A 15595-nucleotide genomic window follows, 5' to 3' on the forward strand; every position below is an offset into this window, starting at 1 on the left:
TTACGGTAAGGTCTGTAGCATTATGGTGATGAGCTCTGTTACGGTAAGGTCTGTAGCATTATGGGTGATGAGCTCTGTTACGGTAAGGTCTGTAGCATTATGGTGATGAGCTCTGTTACGGTAAGGTTTGTAGCATTATGGGTGATGAGCTCTGTTACGGTAAGGTCTGTAGCATTATGAGTGATGAGCTCTGTTACGGTAAGGTTTGTAGCATTATGGGTGATGAGCTCTGTTACGGTAAGGTCTGTAGCATTATGGTGATGAGCTCTGTTACGGTAAGGTCTGTAGCATTATGGTGATGAGCTCTGTTACGGTAAAGTCTGTAGCATTATGATGATGAGCTCTGTTACGGTAAGGTCTGTAGCATTATGGTGATGAGCTCTGTTACGGTAAGGTCTGTAGCATTATGGGTGATGAGCTCTGTTACGGTAAGGTCTGTAGCATTATGGTGATGAGCTCTGTTACGGTAAGGTCTGTAGCATTATGGGTGATGAGCTCTGTTACAGTAAGGTCTGTAGCATTATGGGTGATGAGCTCTGTTACGGTAAGGTCTGTAGCATTATGGGTGATGAGCTCTGTTACGGTAAGGTCTGTAGCATTATGGTGATGAGCTCTGTTACGGTAATGTCTGTAGCATTATGGTGATGAGCTCTGTTACGGTAAGGTCTGTAGCATTATGGGTGATGAGCTCTGTTACGGTAAGGTCTGGCATGATGGTGATGAGCTCTGTTACAGTAAGGTCTGCAGCATTATGGTGATGAGCTCTGTTACAGTAAGGTATGTAGCATTATGGTGATGAGCTCTGTTACAGTAAGGTCTGTAGCATTATGGTGATGAGCTCTGTTACGGTAAGGTCTGTAGCATTATGGGTGATGAGCTCTGTTACGGTAAGGTCTGTAGCATTATGGGTGATGAGCTCTGTTACGGTAAGGTCTGTAGCATTATGGTGATGAGCTCTGTTACGGTAAGGTCTGTAGCATTATGGGTGATGAGCTCTGTTACGGTAAGGTCTGTAGCATTATGGGTGATGAGCTCTGTTACGGTAAGGTCTGTAGCATTATGGTGATGAGCTCTGTTACGGTAAGGTCTGTAGGATGATGGTGATGAGCTCTGTTATCGTAAGGTCTGCAACAATATGGGTGATGAGCTCTGTTACGGTAAGGTCTGTAGCATTATGGGTGATGAGCTCTGTTACGGTAAGGTCTGTAGCATTATGGTGATGAGCTCTGTTACAGTAAGGTCTGTAGCATTATGGTCTTCCTTTCAGTATTTAATGTATTTTTATTTAATCTTTCATATTATCTTTACCTGTATATGTAAAAGATTTGCTAAAGGTTAGACTGCATTAAATTACTTAGATACTCATCATTACAGCCAAAAGGTACAGGCTCTTACACTAGACTGACTCACCACGGCTAATGATAGGAATAACCTACTCAATCTACACAGTGGGCCTGCTACTGTCAACCGTGTGTATAGAGGTGTTATTGATTGTTTCAAGACAAAAGTACCAATAGGGTCATTTCTGATAGTCACATACAGCATTTTAAAGGAATGTAAAGGGATTCATAACACCTGGAGTGTCTTTATGAGCGCCGCAGGACACTTCATAACACCTGGAGTGTCTTTATGAGCGCCGCAGGACACTTCATAACACCTGAAGTGTCTTTATGAGCATCGCAGGACACTTCATAACACCTGAAGTGTCTTTATGAGCGCCGCAGGACACTTCATAACACCTGATGTGTCTTTATGAGTGTCGCAGGACACTTCATAACACCTGAAGTGTTTTTATGAGCGTCGCAGGACACTTCATAACACCTGACTTAGCACAGTCTGAAAAACTGGACACTCGTCAAAACCTTTACAGATTTTTTTTTTACACAATTAGATTTGATGTTTTTCCACAATAACTATGGTCCCTTTTTGAACTCATTTCTTTTCATGATCATTCATTTGAACCAAGAGTAAAAAAGTATGCTAGATGTCAAGTCGGGACCTCATGGAATGGCCGGCAGGGTTCTGTATAATCCTCCTCTTCAAAAGCAGCCAACCAAAGGCAAAAGGCTAAGTAAAAAGCACAGTTAAGCCTGAGGGCCATGATGCTCAGGAACCCCTTTAACTACAGACATGTATAAATAATACAAAGGAAAGAACCTGTCAGAAGAGATGTAAATCACTGCAGTGCTGAAATACATTTCAAGGGCAAAGTGTGAACCGACAAAATTCCACAATTTGGTACTGCATCAACTGTCCTCACCAACCCATGTCAGTTATACTGTTAATGCCATCTGACTGTTAAATACTGTTAAATAGCCATCACTAGCACATTAGAGGCCGCTGCGCTATATATATATATATATATATATATATATATAGACTTGAAATGACTGGCCGCTTTAATAATGGAACACTAGTCACGTTAATAATGTTTACAGTATACACTGTATTCTATACTATTTAGTATCTTAGTCTATGCAGCTCTGACATTGCTCGCCCAAATATTTATATTTTCTTAATTACTTTAGATTTGTGTGTGTTGTTGTGAAATTGTTAGATATTACTGCAATGTTGGCGCTAGAAACACAAGCAATTCTCTAAATGTGCAATAACATCTGCTAAACACTTGTATGTGACAAATACTGTTTTATTTGATTTGATATTAAACTAGCAAATGTAATCACACAGCTTAAATGGTTTACCAGACACAGGTTCCTAAAATTAATTGGCTGTTGAGAAAATAAGTTATCAATCTGACAATCTTTGAAGGCAAATATATCCATTTATGTTCCATAGAGTGCGTGTGTGGTCATGGATAGTTCAGGATCATGATTCCAAGGGGCTCAATTAAGTTTCCTCTTAATTCTGAGGACATTCCTTAGGCAAGTTCTCAACTGTACCAGAAGAAAATGTCAACATATGAACTGCAGACTCAAAGAAAAAATTAAGCCCAATGAAATAACAGCCTCTCTTAATCTTTCATAGACTGAACCCTTGAAAGCAGGAACACTTGGTCATGTCCTGTGTGCTCTGATGTATCCTGTACTTCAGTGGACCGGGACTTGCTGTTTATTGAAAATAATTGTTTTTAAATACAACATTAATATGACATACAGTAGTTGGCCTTGTACACTACGAAGGACATAGTTGGCCTAGTAAACTACAAATAACATAGTTGGCCTAGTAAACTACAAATAACATAGTTGGCCTTGTAAACTACAAATAACATAGTTGGCCTTGTAAACTACAAATAACATAGTTGGCCTTGTACACTACAAATAACATAGTTGGCCTTGTACACTACAAATAACATAGTTGGCCTTGTACACTACAAATAACATAGTTGGCCTTGTACACTACAAATAACATAGTTGGCCTTGTACACTACAAATAACATAGTTGGCCTTGTAAACTACAAATAACATAGTTGGCCTTGTAAACTACAAATAACATAGTTGGCCTTGTACACTACAAATAACATAGTTGGCCTTGTACACTACAAATAACATAGTTGGCCTTGTACACTACAAATAACATAGTTGGCCTTGTACACTACAAATAACATAGTTGGCCTTGTACACTACAAATAACATAGTTGGCCTTGTAAACTACAAATAACATAGTTGGCCTTGTAAACTACAAATAACATAGTTGGCCTTGTAAACTACAAATAACATAGTTGGCCTTGTACACTACAAATAACATAGTTGGCCTTGTACACTACAAATAACATAGTTGGCCTTGTACACTACAAATAACATAGTTGGCCTTGTAAACTACAAATAACATAGTTGGCCTTGTAAACTACAAATAACATAGTTGGCCTTGTACACTACAAATAACATAGTTGGCCTTGTACACTACAAATAACATAGTTGGCCTTGTACACTACAAATAACATAGTTGGCCTTGTAAACTACAAATAACATAGTTGGCCTTGTAAACTACAAATAACATAGTTGGCCTTGTAAACTACAAATAACATAGTTGGCCTTGTATACTACAAATAACATAGTTGGCCTTGTACACTACAAATAACATAGTTGGCCTTGTACACTACAAATAACATAGTTGGCCTTGTAAACTACAAATAACATAGTTGGCCTTGTAAACTACAAATAACATAGTTGGCCTTGTACACTACAAATAACATAGTTGGCCTTGTACACTATGAAGGACATAGTTGGCCTTGTACACTACGAAGGACATAGTTGGCCTTGTAAACTACAAATAACATAGTTGGCCTTGTAAACTACAAATAACATAGTTGGCCTTGTAAACTACAAATAACATAGTTGGCCTTGTAAACTACAAATAACATAGTTGGCCTTGTAAACTACAAATAACATAGTTGGCCTTGTAAACTACAAATAACATAGTTGGCCTTGTACACTACAAATAACATAGTTGGCCTTGTAAACTACAAATAACATAGTTGGCCTTGTAAACTACAAATAACATAGTTGGCCTTGTACACTACAAATAACATAGTTGGCCTTGTACACTACAAATAACATAGTTGGCCTTGTACACTATGAAGGACATAGTTGGCCTTGTACACTACAAATAACATAGTTGGCCTTGTAAACTACAAATAACATAGTTGGCCTTGTAAACTACAAATAACATAGTTGGCCTTGTAAACTACAAATAACATAGTTGGCCTTGTAAACTACAAATAACATAGTTGGCCTTGTAAACTATGAAGGACATAGTTGGCCTTGTAAACTACAAATAACATAGTTGGCCTTGTAAACTACAAATAACATAGTTGGCCTTGTAAACTACAAATAACATAGTTGGCCTTGTACACTACAAATAACATAGTTGGCCTTGTACACTATGAAGAACATAGTTGGCCTTGTACACTACAAATAACATAGTTGGCCTTGTAAACTACAAATAACATAGTTGGCCTTGTAAACTACAAATAACATAGTTGGCCTTGTAAACTACAAATAACATAGTTGGCCTTGTAAACTACAAATAACATAGTTGGCCTTGTAAACTACAAATAACATAGTTGGCCTTGTAAACTACAAATAACATAGTTGGCATTGTAAACTACACATAACATAGTTGGCCTTGTAAACTACAAATAACATAGTTGGCCTTGTACACTACAAATAACATAGTTGGCCTTGTAAACTACAAATAACATAGTTGGCCTTGTAAACTACAAATAACATAGTTGGCCTTGTAAACTATGAAGGATATACAGTGCATTCGGAAAGTATTCAGACCCATTGACGTTTTCCACATTTTGTTACCTTACAGCCTTATTCTAAAATTGATTAAATGCATTTTTCCCTCATCAATCTACACACAATTCCCCATAATGACAAAGCAGAAATTTTAGCACATTTATACAAAATTTAAAAGCAGAAATACCTTATTTACCTACGTTTTCAAACCCTTTGCTATGAGAATCAAATTGAGCTCAGGTGCATTCTGTTTCCATTGATTATCCTTGATGTGTTTTTACAACTTGATTGGAGTCCACTTGTGGTAAATTCAATTGATTGGACATGATTTGGAAAGGCACACACCTGTCTAGATAAGGTCCCACAGTTGACAGTGCATGTCAGAGCAAAAACCAAGCCATGAGGCCGAAGGAATTGTCTGTAGAGCTCCGAGACAGGATTGTGTCGAGCCACAGATCTGGGGATGGATACCAAAACATTTCTGCAGTATTGAAGGTCCCCAAGAACACAGTGGCCTCCATCATTCTAAAATGGAAGAGATTTGGAACCAACAAGACTCTTCCTAGAGCTGGCCAAACGGCCAAACTTAGCAATCAAGGGAGAAGGAGTCTTGGTCAGGGAGGTAACCAAGAACCCGATGGTCACTTTGACAGAGCTCCAGAGTTTGTCTGTGGAGATGGGAGAACCTTCCAGAAGGACAGCCATCTCCGCAGCACTCCACCAATCAGGCCTTTACGGTAGAGAGGCCAGACGGAAGCCACTTCTCAATTAAAGGCTCATGACAGCCTGCTTGCAGTTTGCCAGAAGGCACCCAAATGACGCTCAGACCATGAGAAACAAGATTCTCTGGTCTGATGAAACCAAGATTGAACTCTTTGGCCTGAATGCCATGCGTCATGTCTGGAGGAAACTGGCACCATCCCTACGGTGTAGCATGGTGGTGGCAGCATCATGCTGTGGGGATGTTTTTCAGCGGCAGGGACTGGGAGACTAATCAGGATCGAGGGAAAGTTTAACAGAGCAAAGTACAAAAAATCCTTGATGAAAACCTGCTCCAGAGCTCTCAGGACCTCAGTCTGGGGTGAAGGTTCACCTTCCAACAGGATAACGACCCTAAGCACACAGCCAAGACAACACAGGAGTGGCTTCGGGACAAGTCTTTGAATGTCCTTGAGTGGCCCAGCTAGAGCCCAGACTTGAACCCGATCTAACATCTCTGGAGAGACCTGAATATAGCTGTGCTGCAACACTCCCCATCCAACCTGACAGAGCTTGAGAGGATCTGCAGAGAAGAATGGGAGAAATTCCCCAAATACAGGTGTGCCAAGCTGGTAGTGTCATATCCAAGAAGACTTAAGGCTGTAATCGCTGCCAAAGGTGCTTCAACTAAGTACTTAATAAAGGGTCTGAATACTTATGTAAATGTGATTTAAAAAAATATATGTGTATACATTTGCAAACATTTCTAAAAACTCCATTTAGCTCTGTCATTGTGGGGTACTGTTTGTAGATTGATGAGGGGTGAAACAACAATTTAATCCATTTTAGAATAAGGTTGTAACGTAATAAAATGTGGAAAAAGTCAAGGGGTCTGAATACTTTCCGAATGCACTGTATGTCCTTCCTAGTTTACAAGGGTAACTATGAAGGACATAGTTGGCCTTGTACACTATGAAGGACATAGTTGGTATTGTACACTATGAAGGACGTAGTTGGCCTGGTACACTATGAAGGACGTAGTTGGCCTGGTACACTATGAAGGACGTAGTTGGCCTGGTACACTATGAAGGACGTAGCTGGCCTGGTACACTATGAAGGACGTAGTTGGCCTTGTACACTATGAAGGACGTAGTTGGCCTGGTACACTATGAAGGACGTAGTTGGCCTTGTACACTATGAAGGACGTAGCTGGCCTGGTACACTATGAAGGACGTAGTTGGCCTTGTACACTATGAAGGACGTAGTTGGCCTGGTACACTATGAAGGACGTAGTTGGCCTGGTACACTATGAAGGACGTAGTTGGCCTGGTACACTATGAAGGACGTAGTTGGCCTGGTACACTATGAAGGACATAGTTGGCCTGGTACACTATGAAGGACGTAGTTGGCCTTGTAAACTACTAAAGACATACTTAGCCTTGTACACTATGAAGGACGTAGTTGGACTTGTAAACTACTAAAGACATACTTAGCCTTGTACACTATGAAGGACGTAGCTGGCCTGGTACACTATGAAGGACGTAGTTGGCCTTGTAAACTACTAAAGACATACTTAGCCTTGTACACTATGAAGGACGTAGTTGGCCTGGTACACTATGAAGGACGTAGTTGGCCTGGTACACTATGAAGGACATAGTTGGCCTGGTACACTATGAAGGACGTAGTTGGCCTTGTAAACTACTAAAGACATACTTAGCCTTGTACACTATGAAGGACGTAGTTGGACTTGTAAACTACTAAAGACATACTTAGCCTTGTACACTATGAAGGACGTAGTTGGACTTGTAAACTACTAAAGACATACTTAGCCTTGTACACTATGAAGGACATAGTTGGACTTGTAAACTACTAAAGACATACTTAGCCTTGTACACTATGACGACTCTGGGAGGAATCCCTGTCCTGCGAATGATCGAGCATTGTGGTCCATGTCGCAGCAGAACCACAAATACAAATAGAATAGAATAAATTGTCTATGTGTATTCTCTGACTGAGCCTAGTCTGAACATTATCCTGAGGTGTACAATGTGGGCAGCACAAAAGGCATAATTAAAATGTGGTCTTTTACCCCCTCTGTCACTCTGTGAAAAAGCAATAATAATTTGCATTTTCCACCATTAATTATGTCAACTTGGGACATTATCCTTGGGAGACAAATGAGATGTGATGAAGTATTTATATTAGCTGGTGATGCTCAGTTCTCCAGCCAATTAGACAAGCCTCCTGTGGTTTCAAACCAGAGTTGAACTAAGTCTCCTGTGGTTTCAGAAAAGCTCTGAACAGATTTGAAGTTGGGCTAAGTCTCCTGTGGTTTCAGAAAAGCTCTCAACAGAGTTGAAGTTGGGCTAAGTCTCCTGTGGTTTCAGAAAAGCTCTCAACAGAGTTGAACTTGGGCTAAGTCTCCTGTGGTTTCAGAAAAGCTCTCAACGGAGTTGAACTTGGGCTAAGCCTCCTGTGGATTCAGAAAAGCTCTCAACGGAGTTGAACTTGGGCTAAGTCTCCTGTGGTTTCAGAAAAGCTCTCAACAGAGTTGAACTTGGGCTAAGCCTGGAACTGAAAACTGATTGGATGGGCGTCAGCTTTAAAAAAAAACATTTATTTAGGACAAACCTACACGGTTTGTCCCTTACAGTTTTACATGGAGTTAGGTGTTTATTTAACCCTTATTTTCCCAGGTAAGTTGACTGAGAACACATTCTCATTTACAGCAACAACATGGGGAACAGTTACAGGAATGAGCCAATTGTAAGCTGGGGATGATTAGGTGACTGTGTGAGGGCACGATTGGGAAATTAGCCAGGACACCCGTTTAACATCCGATCTGAAAGTCAGCACCCTACACAGGGCAATGTCCCGAATCACTACCCTGGGGCATTGGGATATTTTTTTAGACCAGAGGAAAGGGTACCTCCTATTCGGCCCTCCAACACCACCAGCAGCATCTGGTCTCCCATCCAGGGACCAACCCTGCTTAGCTTCAGAAGCAAGCAAGCAATGGGATGCAGGGTGGTGTGCTGCTGGTATTGGTGTATTCACATTAAACTTAGACAGGATCATACTCATGAGCCAATTTAATATATGTTTTTCGTTGTATTATGTCGAGTAGAACGACAGCACTAACCCTAACTCTGGAATAGACATTTCTTGAAACCACTGCATGTTGTATTCTCCCAATCCCCGTTGAGGAAGCTTTCCAATTAGCAACGCGTAGTCTGTGTTTAGCGTGACACAACAAATTATCACACAAGGATTTTCTTTTCATGGCAACTCAATTTCATCCAGGCACCTTTGTGGAGAAGAGGTTATTTTTAAACAGCAAGACACTGAAGAGTCCCGCTGCATTCACTGTTCACTGTAGTCAATCATTAAACACAGCAGGTTCCCACCAGCCTTGTGAGAGAGTGTGAAAGGAGCAACACCTGAAATTCACAGCAAAATGTGTCAAACAAAGTGTCCGAAGCGGTAAAGGGAGCGATAGTAGCATTCTGTTTGAGTGGGCTTCATTTGCTGAAGAACGGAAACATGGGGAAGATCGGGTTTCTACACCGAACCTTATTATTTCCACAAAGATCTACACTTCACTACAGAGACACTCCTCACACATCACTGCTTTCAATAAGACTGTGTGAAAAGCATTATGTCACACATTTGGTTGTTCTTGTCAGGGCAGTAAATGGAAGGCTACAGACTGGAGACACCCCCGTAGATATTTCACTTTGTTCTTGCATTTTATATTGTCAGGTTCTGAACAAACAGAGTAAAAAAACTCAAAACGGACAACGAGGAAAAACTCAAACCAAGTTTATTCACCCACTGGGTCATACAGCTGCTAAGACAAGTTATGATTACACAAGCACAGCTATTTATAACCTCTTACTAGGTGGGGTCATCTCCTTACACATTTAGACAGCCAATACACATCAAATCCAATTGTATTAGTCACATGTGCCGAATACAACAGTTGTAGACCTGACAGTGAAATACTTACAAGCTCCTAACCAACAATGCAGTTTAAAACAATATGAATAATAATAATAAATAAAAGGAACAAGATATTAAAGAGCAGCGGTAAAATAACAATAGAGAGACTATATACAGGGGGGTACCGGTACAGAGTCAATGTGCGGGGGCACCGGTTAGTCGAGGTTAATGAGCTAATATGTACATGTAGTTGTTAAAGTGACTATGCATAGATAATAACAGAGAGTAGCAGCGGCGTAAAGGGGGGGGGGGGGGGGGGGGGGCAATGCAAATACTCTGGGTAGCCACCATTTGATTAGATACATCTCTGTTGCTAGGCAGGAACTTAATTGGTTCCTCCCACTGTTGTAGTCATGGCCCTGCCTTATGCTAGAACCTTTGTGAGTGTGGAAATGATTGTGTGTGACACAAGACTGCAGTAGGAGGGTCGTTGTGGTGGGCCCCTCTGTGTGAACATGGGACTGCAGTAGGAGGTCCTTGTGGTGGGCCCCTCTGTGTGAACATAGAACTGTAGTAGTAAGTTGTTGTGGTGGGCCCCTCTCTGTGAACATGGGACTGCAGTAGGAGGGTCGTTGTGGTGGGCCCCTCTGTGTGAACATAGAACTGTAGTAGGAGAGTCGTTGTGGTGGGCCCCTCTCTGTGAACATGGGACTGCAGTAGGAGGGTCGTTGTGGTGGGCCCCTCTCGGTGAACATGGAACTGCAGTAGGAAGTCGTTGTGGTGGGCCCCTCTCTGTGAACATGGGACTGCAGTAGGAGGGTTGTTGTGGTGGGCCCCTCTCTGTGAACATGGAACTGCAGTAGGAAGTCGTTGTGGTGGGCCCCTCTCTGTGAACATGGGACTGCAGTAGGAGTCCCTTCAGCTGGCCTGCCTTATCAGTGGTGACCTGTTGCCCTTCAGCTGGCCTGCCTTATCAGTGACGACCTGTTGCCCTTCAGCTGGCCTGCTTATCAGTGGTGACCTGTTGCCCTTCAGCTGGCCTGCCTTATCAGTGACGACCTGTTACCCTTCAGCTGGCATGCCTTATCAGTGACGACCTGTTGCCCTTCAGCTGGCCTGCTTATCAGTGGTGACCTGTTGCCCTTCGCCTCCCTCCTTAGAAACATTGATATTAAACAATAACATGTTTGAACAGAATATTAACTTTCTGCACATCCCCTTGTCTCACACTCACTTGGGGCGGCAGGGTAGCCTAGTGGTTAGAGCGTTGGACTAGTTAACCGAAAGGTTGCAAGTTTGAATCCCCGATCTGACAAGGTACAAATCTGTCATTCTGCCCCTGAACAAGGCAGTTAACCCACTGTTCCCCGGTAGGCCGTCATTGTAAATAAGAATTTGTTCTTCACTGACTTGCCTAGTTAAATAAAGGTTAAATAATTAAAACAGTAACTTTCCATACACCCAGTTCCTATCCACCCTCCCTTGACCCCAACCTATACATTCCTAATACATGTAAAGTAATCAATACGTTCTAATATGGTAACATGAATAAGTATATTTTAACTAGTTTAGAAGAATTCTCAATTGACACGATCTAAATTCCTCTCGAGCATAATGGACTGAACACACCTGCAGTAATAGCAGGGCTATATAAATGGATAGCCTATTACAGCATTGCACGTTCACAATTCTGTTTGTTGATCCTGTATTCAAAGATCAGAGGAAGTTCAAGCATTGGAATAAATTAATTTCACAATAATCCATATGTAGACTGTACTCTGACCCCGACAGCAGTTCCTGAGCTTTCACGCAAAAAAAGCTCAAACAGGATCTCCTAACTACTCCTTTTGTAAACCAGCCACCTAAGATGGACCCTCAATGGAAACTTTATGAACATGTACATTATTTCAACCTTTCTTCAGTAGCTTCTTTGTTCTGATAACCCCCCCCCCCCCCCCCCCCCCCCCCCCCTCTAAATACCGGTCTTTCTCTCAACAGTCAAAGACCTACATGTGCAGCAGCCAGGGTAAAGTACTGTGTTTGACTATAGACTTTGGATCTGGCTTCACTTGTTCCGAGAGCTCCTCGAAGGTGAGTCGTTGTTCATTCGCTGTTCATTCACTATTCTAACTGAATGTTCAACAGGCTATACACTAGGGGATATATTATCCATTGCTAGACTGGTTAATACCTACTGTTTATTGATTAGTTAATAATAATGAACCCTTGCTATATTGTCAACTCTTATCCTCTGTAGACGATATTATGGAGATACAAATTCTCTCAACTGAAAGGCTCCTCTGATGATGGGAAAACAAGGGTGAAACTCCTCTTCAAGAATGCTGAAAACAAACAGATAGAGATGAAGGTACATTCTATACTCCTCTGTAAACCGGTCATCTCTGTATACCCGTCGCAAGACACCGCTGGTCGATGCTGATTTATAAAACCCTCTTAGGCCTCACTCCCCACTATCTGAGATATCTACTGCAGCCCTCATCCTCCACTTACAACACCCGTTCTGCCAGTCACATTCTGTTAAAGGTTCCCAAAGCACACACATCCCTGGGTCGCTCCTCTTTTCAGTTCGCTGCATCTAGCGACTGGAATGAGCTGCAAAAAAACACTCAAACTGGCCAGTTTAATCTCCATCTACATTTAAAGACTCAATCATGGACACTCTTACTGACAGTTGTGGCTGTTTCGTGAGATGTATTGTTGTCTCTACCTTCTTGCCCTTTGTGCTGTTGTCTGTGCCAAATAATGTTTGTACCATGTTTTGTGCTGCTACCATGTTATTGTCATGCTGTGTTGTTACCATGCTGTGTTGCTACCATCCTGTGTTGTCATGTGTTGCTGCCATGCTATGTTGTTGTCTTAGGTCTCTCTTTATGTAGTGTTGTGTTGTCTCTCTTGTCGTAATGTGTGTTTATATCCTATATATATATATTTTTTATCCCAGCCCCCATCCCTGCAGGAGGCCTCTTGCCTTTTGGTAGGCCGTTATTGTAAATAAGAATTAGTTGTCAACTGACTTGCCTAGTTAAATAATGAAGGTTAAATTAAATAAATATCTTCTCATTGCATTGCATTGCAGTGACCTCTCTGAGGAGAGTATTGATAGACGGCAGAATGTTTGGTGGCACCTTTAAATTGGGGTGGTTTTCATGTGTTTGATGTCCTTCCCTTCACGCCGTTCCAGCTGTTGCTATGAGCAGTCCTCCCCTCAGCAGCCGCCCGTGGACACTTAATAAAATCAGCTGTTGCTACCTCATCAATATATAGAATCAAACTATCTCTGGTAAATGCCATGTGGGGAACCAGTAGAGTAATATTATTAACTAAAATGATTGTTGTTTTTGTTGTTAGTATTAGTAGTAGTAATAAATACAAGTGCCTATTTGTTACAAAAGTAATTGGGACATTATGTATGCAAACATTTTGTAAATGTTATGCAAACTCTTTTAAGAGTAATTCTTAGAATTTGTATTCAGGGTTTTTCTTTTCATTGCAGGAGCTGGAGTTTTCCAATCTGACGGCAGTCCTCCATTGTATTCATTCTTTTATCGCCTCCAAAGTGGCCTCTGTGGACCCTGTCTTTGTCAACAGTCAAAGCATCTCTGGAAAATACATGATTTAGACACTTCCTGGTGTTGTCATGTACAGTTTAGTCACATGAGCTAATTGACTATTTTATGCACATTCAAATTAAATTGATATGTATATCTTGTTCATGTTATTTTTGTAAGGCTCTTGTTAAATAATAATAAGGAAAATATAAAAAAAAAAAACATATTTGACTTTGGAAGTAGGGGATATTTATACTTGTATTAATTGGTTGTTATTGACATTACAGTATGAATATGCTCAAAATGACAGATTTTTTTTTCCATGTAGAAAAACACATTCCTGAGTTGCATGTTTCGTCACAATATTGTTTTGAGCGTTAGTTTTGAACTGATGTCTGACTGAGCATTTTACTCAAAGCCAATGAGCGCTGATGAAGAGTTCATCATAAATGCATTACAGTAGCTTGGCAATTCAAAAAGGAGGCAAATAATTAGTAGGAAAACCTTTTGTCATCATTTTGACGTCACCAGATTGGCTTTAGATGCAGTGTAACGTTAGCTAGCTAGCTAAGATTGAAGGAAGGCCACCAGATTTTAGCTAGCTAACATTACCATTGCTATTTTTTTTTTACAAACTTTGATAGCTAATGACACCATTGCCATTTGTCTACAGTAAATTTGACAACATGATCACTCTGGCAATGTTGTTTCCTACTAAATATTTGATTACTTTAGCAGCAGTCATCATATTTCCAGGCACTGTAGTGTAATTTAGACGAAACAGTAGTTAGCCTGGGCGTATCACCACTTTAGAGCACCACTATGGCGCCGCCGATAGAGGACGGCTTGAGAACGTTCATGACAATGGCATGACGCGACCCAGTGATGGCGGTACCACCTATGAATAGGGCCTACAAGTCACAAAGAGGGTTTCTATGTTCTAGGTTCATTGCAAAGTTTTGAATTCATGTGTAGGTGAACTTTTTTTTCTCATATTTGCAAAGTAAAAAGCAGAACAGTTTATACTGTACAAATCAATACACATGAAAACATTTTGAAATTAGTATTCTACTGGGCTATACTCTGTGGTTGATTTAACTTATTCCATGACTTCAGAGCGTGGCTGTTGCATGATTTTGGAAAAAGAGTGTCTGGAGAGTTTTGTGTTGAGGCGCAAAAATGCAGGGCTTGGTGGAGGCGTTCATGACACCAGAGGGTGTTTTAGTTTATGTAGACAGTCACTGCTAGTCACTGATATTCTCCCATAACAAAGGGTTGTGTGGAAGGACACTTGGGGAAGAAGATGCAGGCTTATTGTAGCAATGCTATGTTAGGATACTGTATCTGTCAGATGACTAAAATGCTAGTTTATGAAAAGAAATCAACATGTATGTTTTAAGTTTTGTAATATTTTACTTTATGAGGCCATGCAGTCTGACAGTCATTACAAACGCTTACCATCATATGCATCTATATGTATTTTCACCCAGCCTCTTTGGTTTAATTTTCTATTACTAAATAAATCCCAAATCATTCCTCCTTATTGTCAAATGGTCTTTTAATGAATTCCGCGCCCTACCTTAAATGTTCACAGCTATTGATGGTGGAAATAAACGGCGACTAACAAATCAATAGTCTTGATTTGCTGCGGGAACAAAGGCCATCTGCTGCTTGAAGAGTCTTGAATAGGGTAAGAAGGAAATTGAGACCAGTGACAGGAAAATCTCTTCTTAAATTATACAGCAATAACATTTTGCTGAAAACTTTGTTGTCCCATTCTTAGATCCAAAATGTGTTTACTAGGGCTCTGCTTGGCATTTTGTTTTCCTACTTGGAGGATTGGAGGTATTCTGCCTCCTGCCCGTAGCTTGACTTTGATCAGATTTCTAAGTTTTGTTTTGTTGAGCTCTGTATGGAATGTCTAAAGGGCAGAATCAAATGGTCAAGAAACAACAAAAAAACGCATGACTGAATTGTCTGCTGTATGTTCCAATGCTCTCCAACTGTCTTTCAAATCCATCTCATTAGATGGCCAGTCCCTCAGGTTCTGCACTGCAGGGGCAACCTCCGGCACTTCTTCCCAGTGGTTCAGAATGTCACACCACATGTTACTGTCGGTGCACAATCTTTCACTTTTTCTATACACTGTACCTGCTAGGCCAGGGCCTCCCAGCGGGTGCT

General features: G+C 40.9%; 1 protein-coding gene across 2 annotated transcripts in view; it reads left to right on the forward strand.

The window, feature by feature from the left end:
* LOC139563699 (gamma-2-syntrophin-like) overlaps positions 1–14952 on the forward strand; it is an 89649-nt gene extending 74697 nt beyond the window's left edge. For both annotated transcript variants that reach the window (XM_071382563.1, XM_071382564.1), the window contains 3 exons: positions 11844–11936; positions 12103–12213; positions 13360–14952. In XM_071382563.1, the coding sequence (XP_071238664.1) occupies positions 11844–11936; positions 12103–12213; positions 13360–13485 (330 nt within the window). In that variant the 3' untranslated portion in view covers positions 13486–14952. The remainder of the gene's footprint in view (positions 1–11843; positions 11937–12102; positions 12214–13359) is intronic.
* The last annotated feature ends 643 nt before the right edge of the window (positions 14953–15595 follow it).

Source organism: Salvelinus alpinus, chromosome 34 (genome assembly GCF_045679555.1).
Source record: "Salvelinus alpinus chromosome 34, SLU_Salpinus.1, whole genome shotgun sequence".
Taxonomy (NCBI): domain Eukaryota; kingdom Metazoa; phylum Chordata; class Actinopteri; order Salmoniformes; family Salmonidae; genus Salvelinus; species Salvelinus alpinus.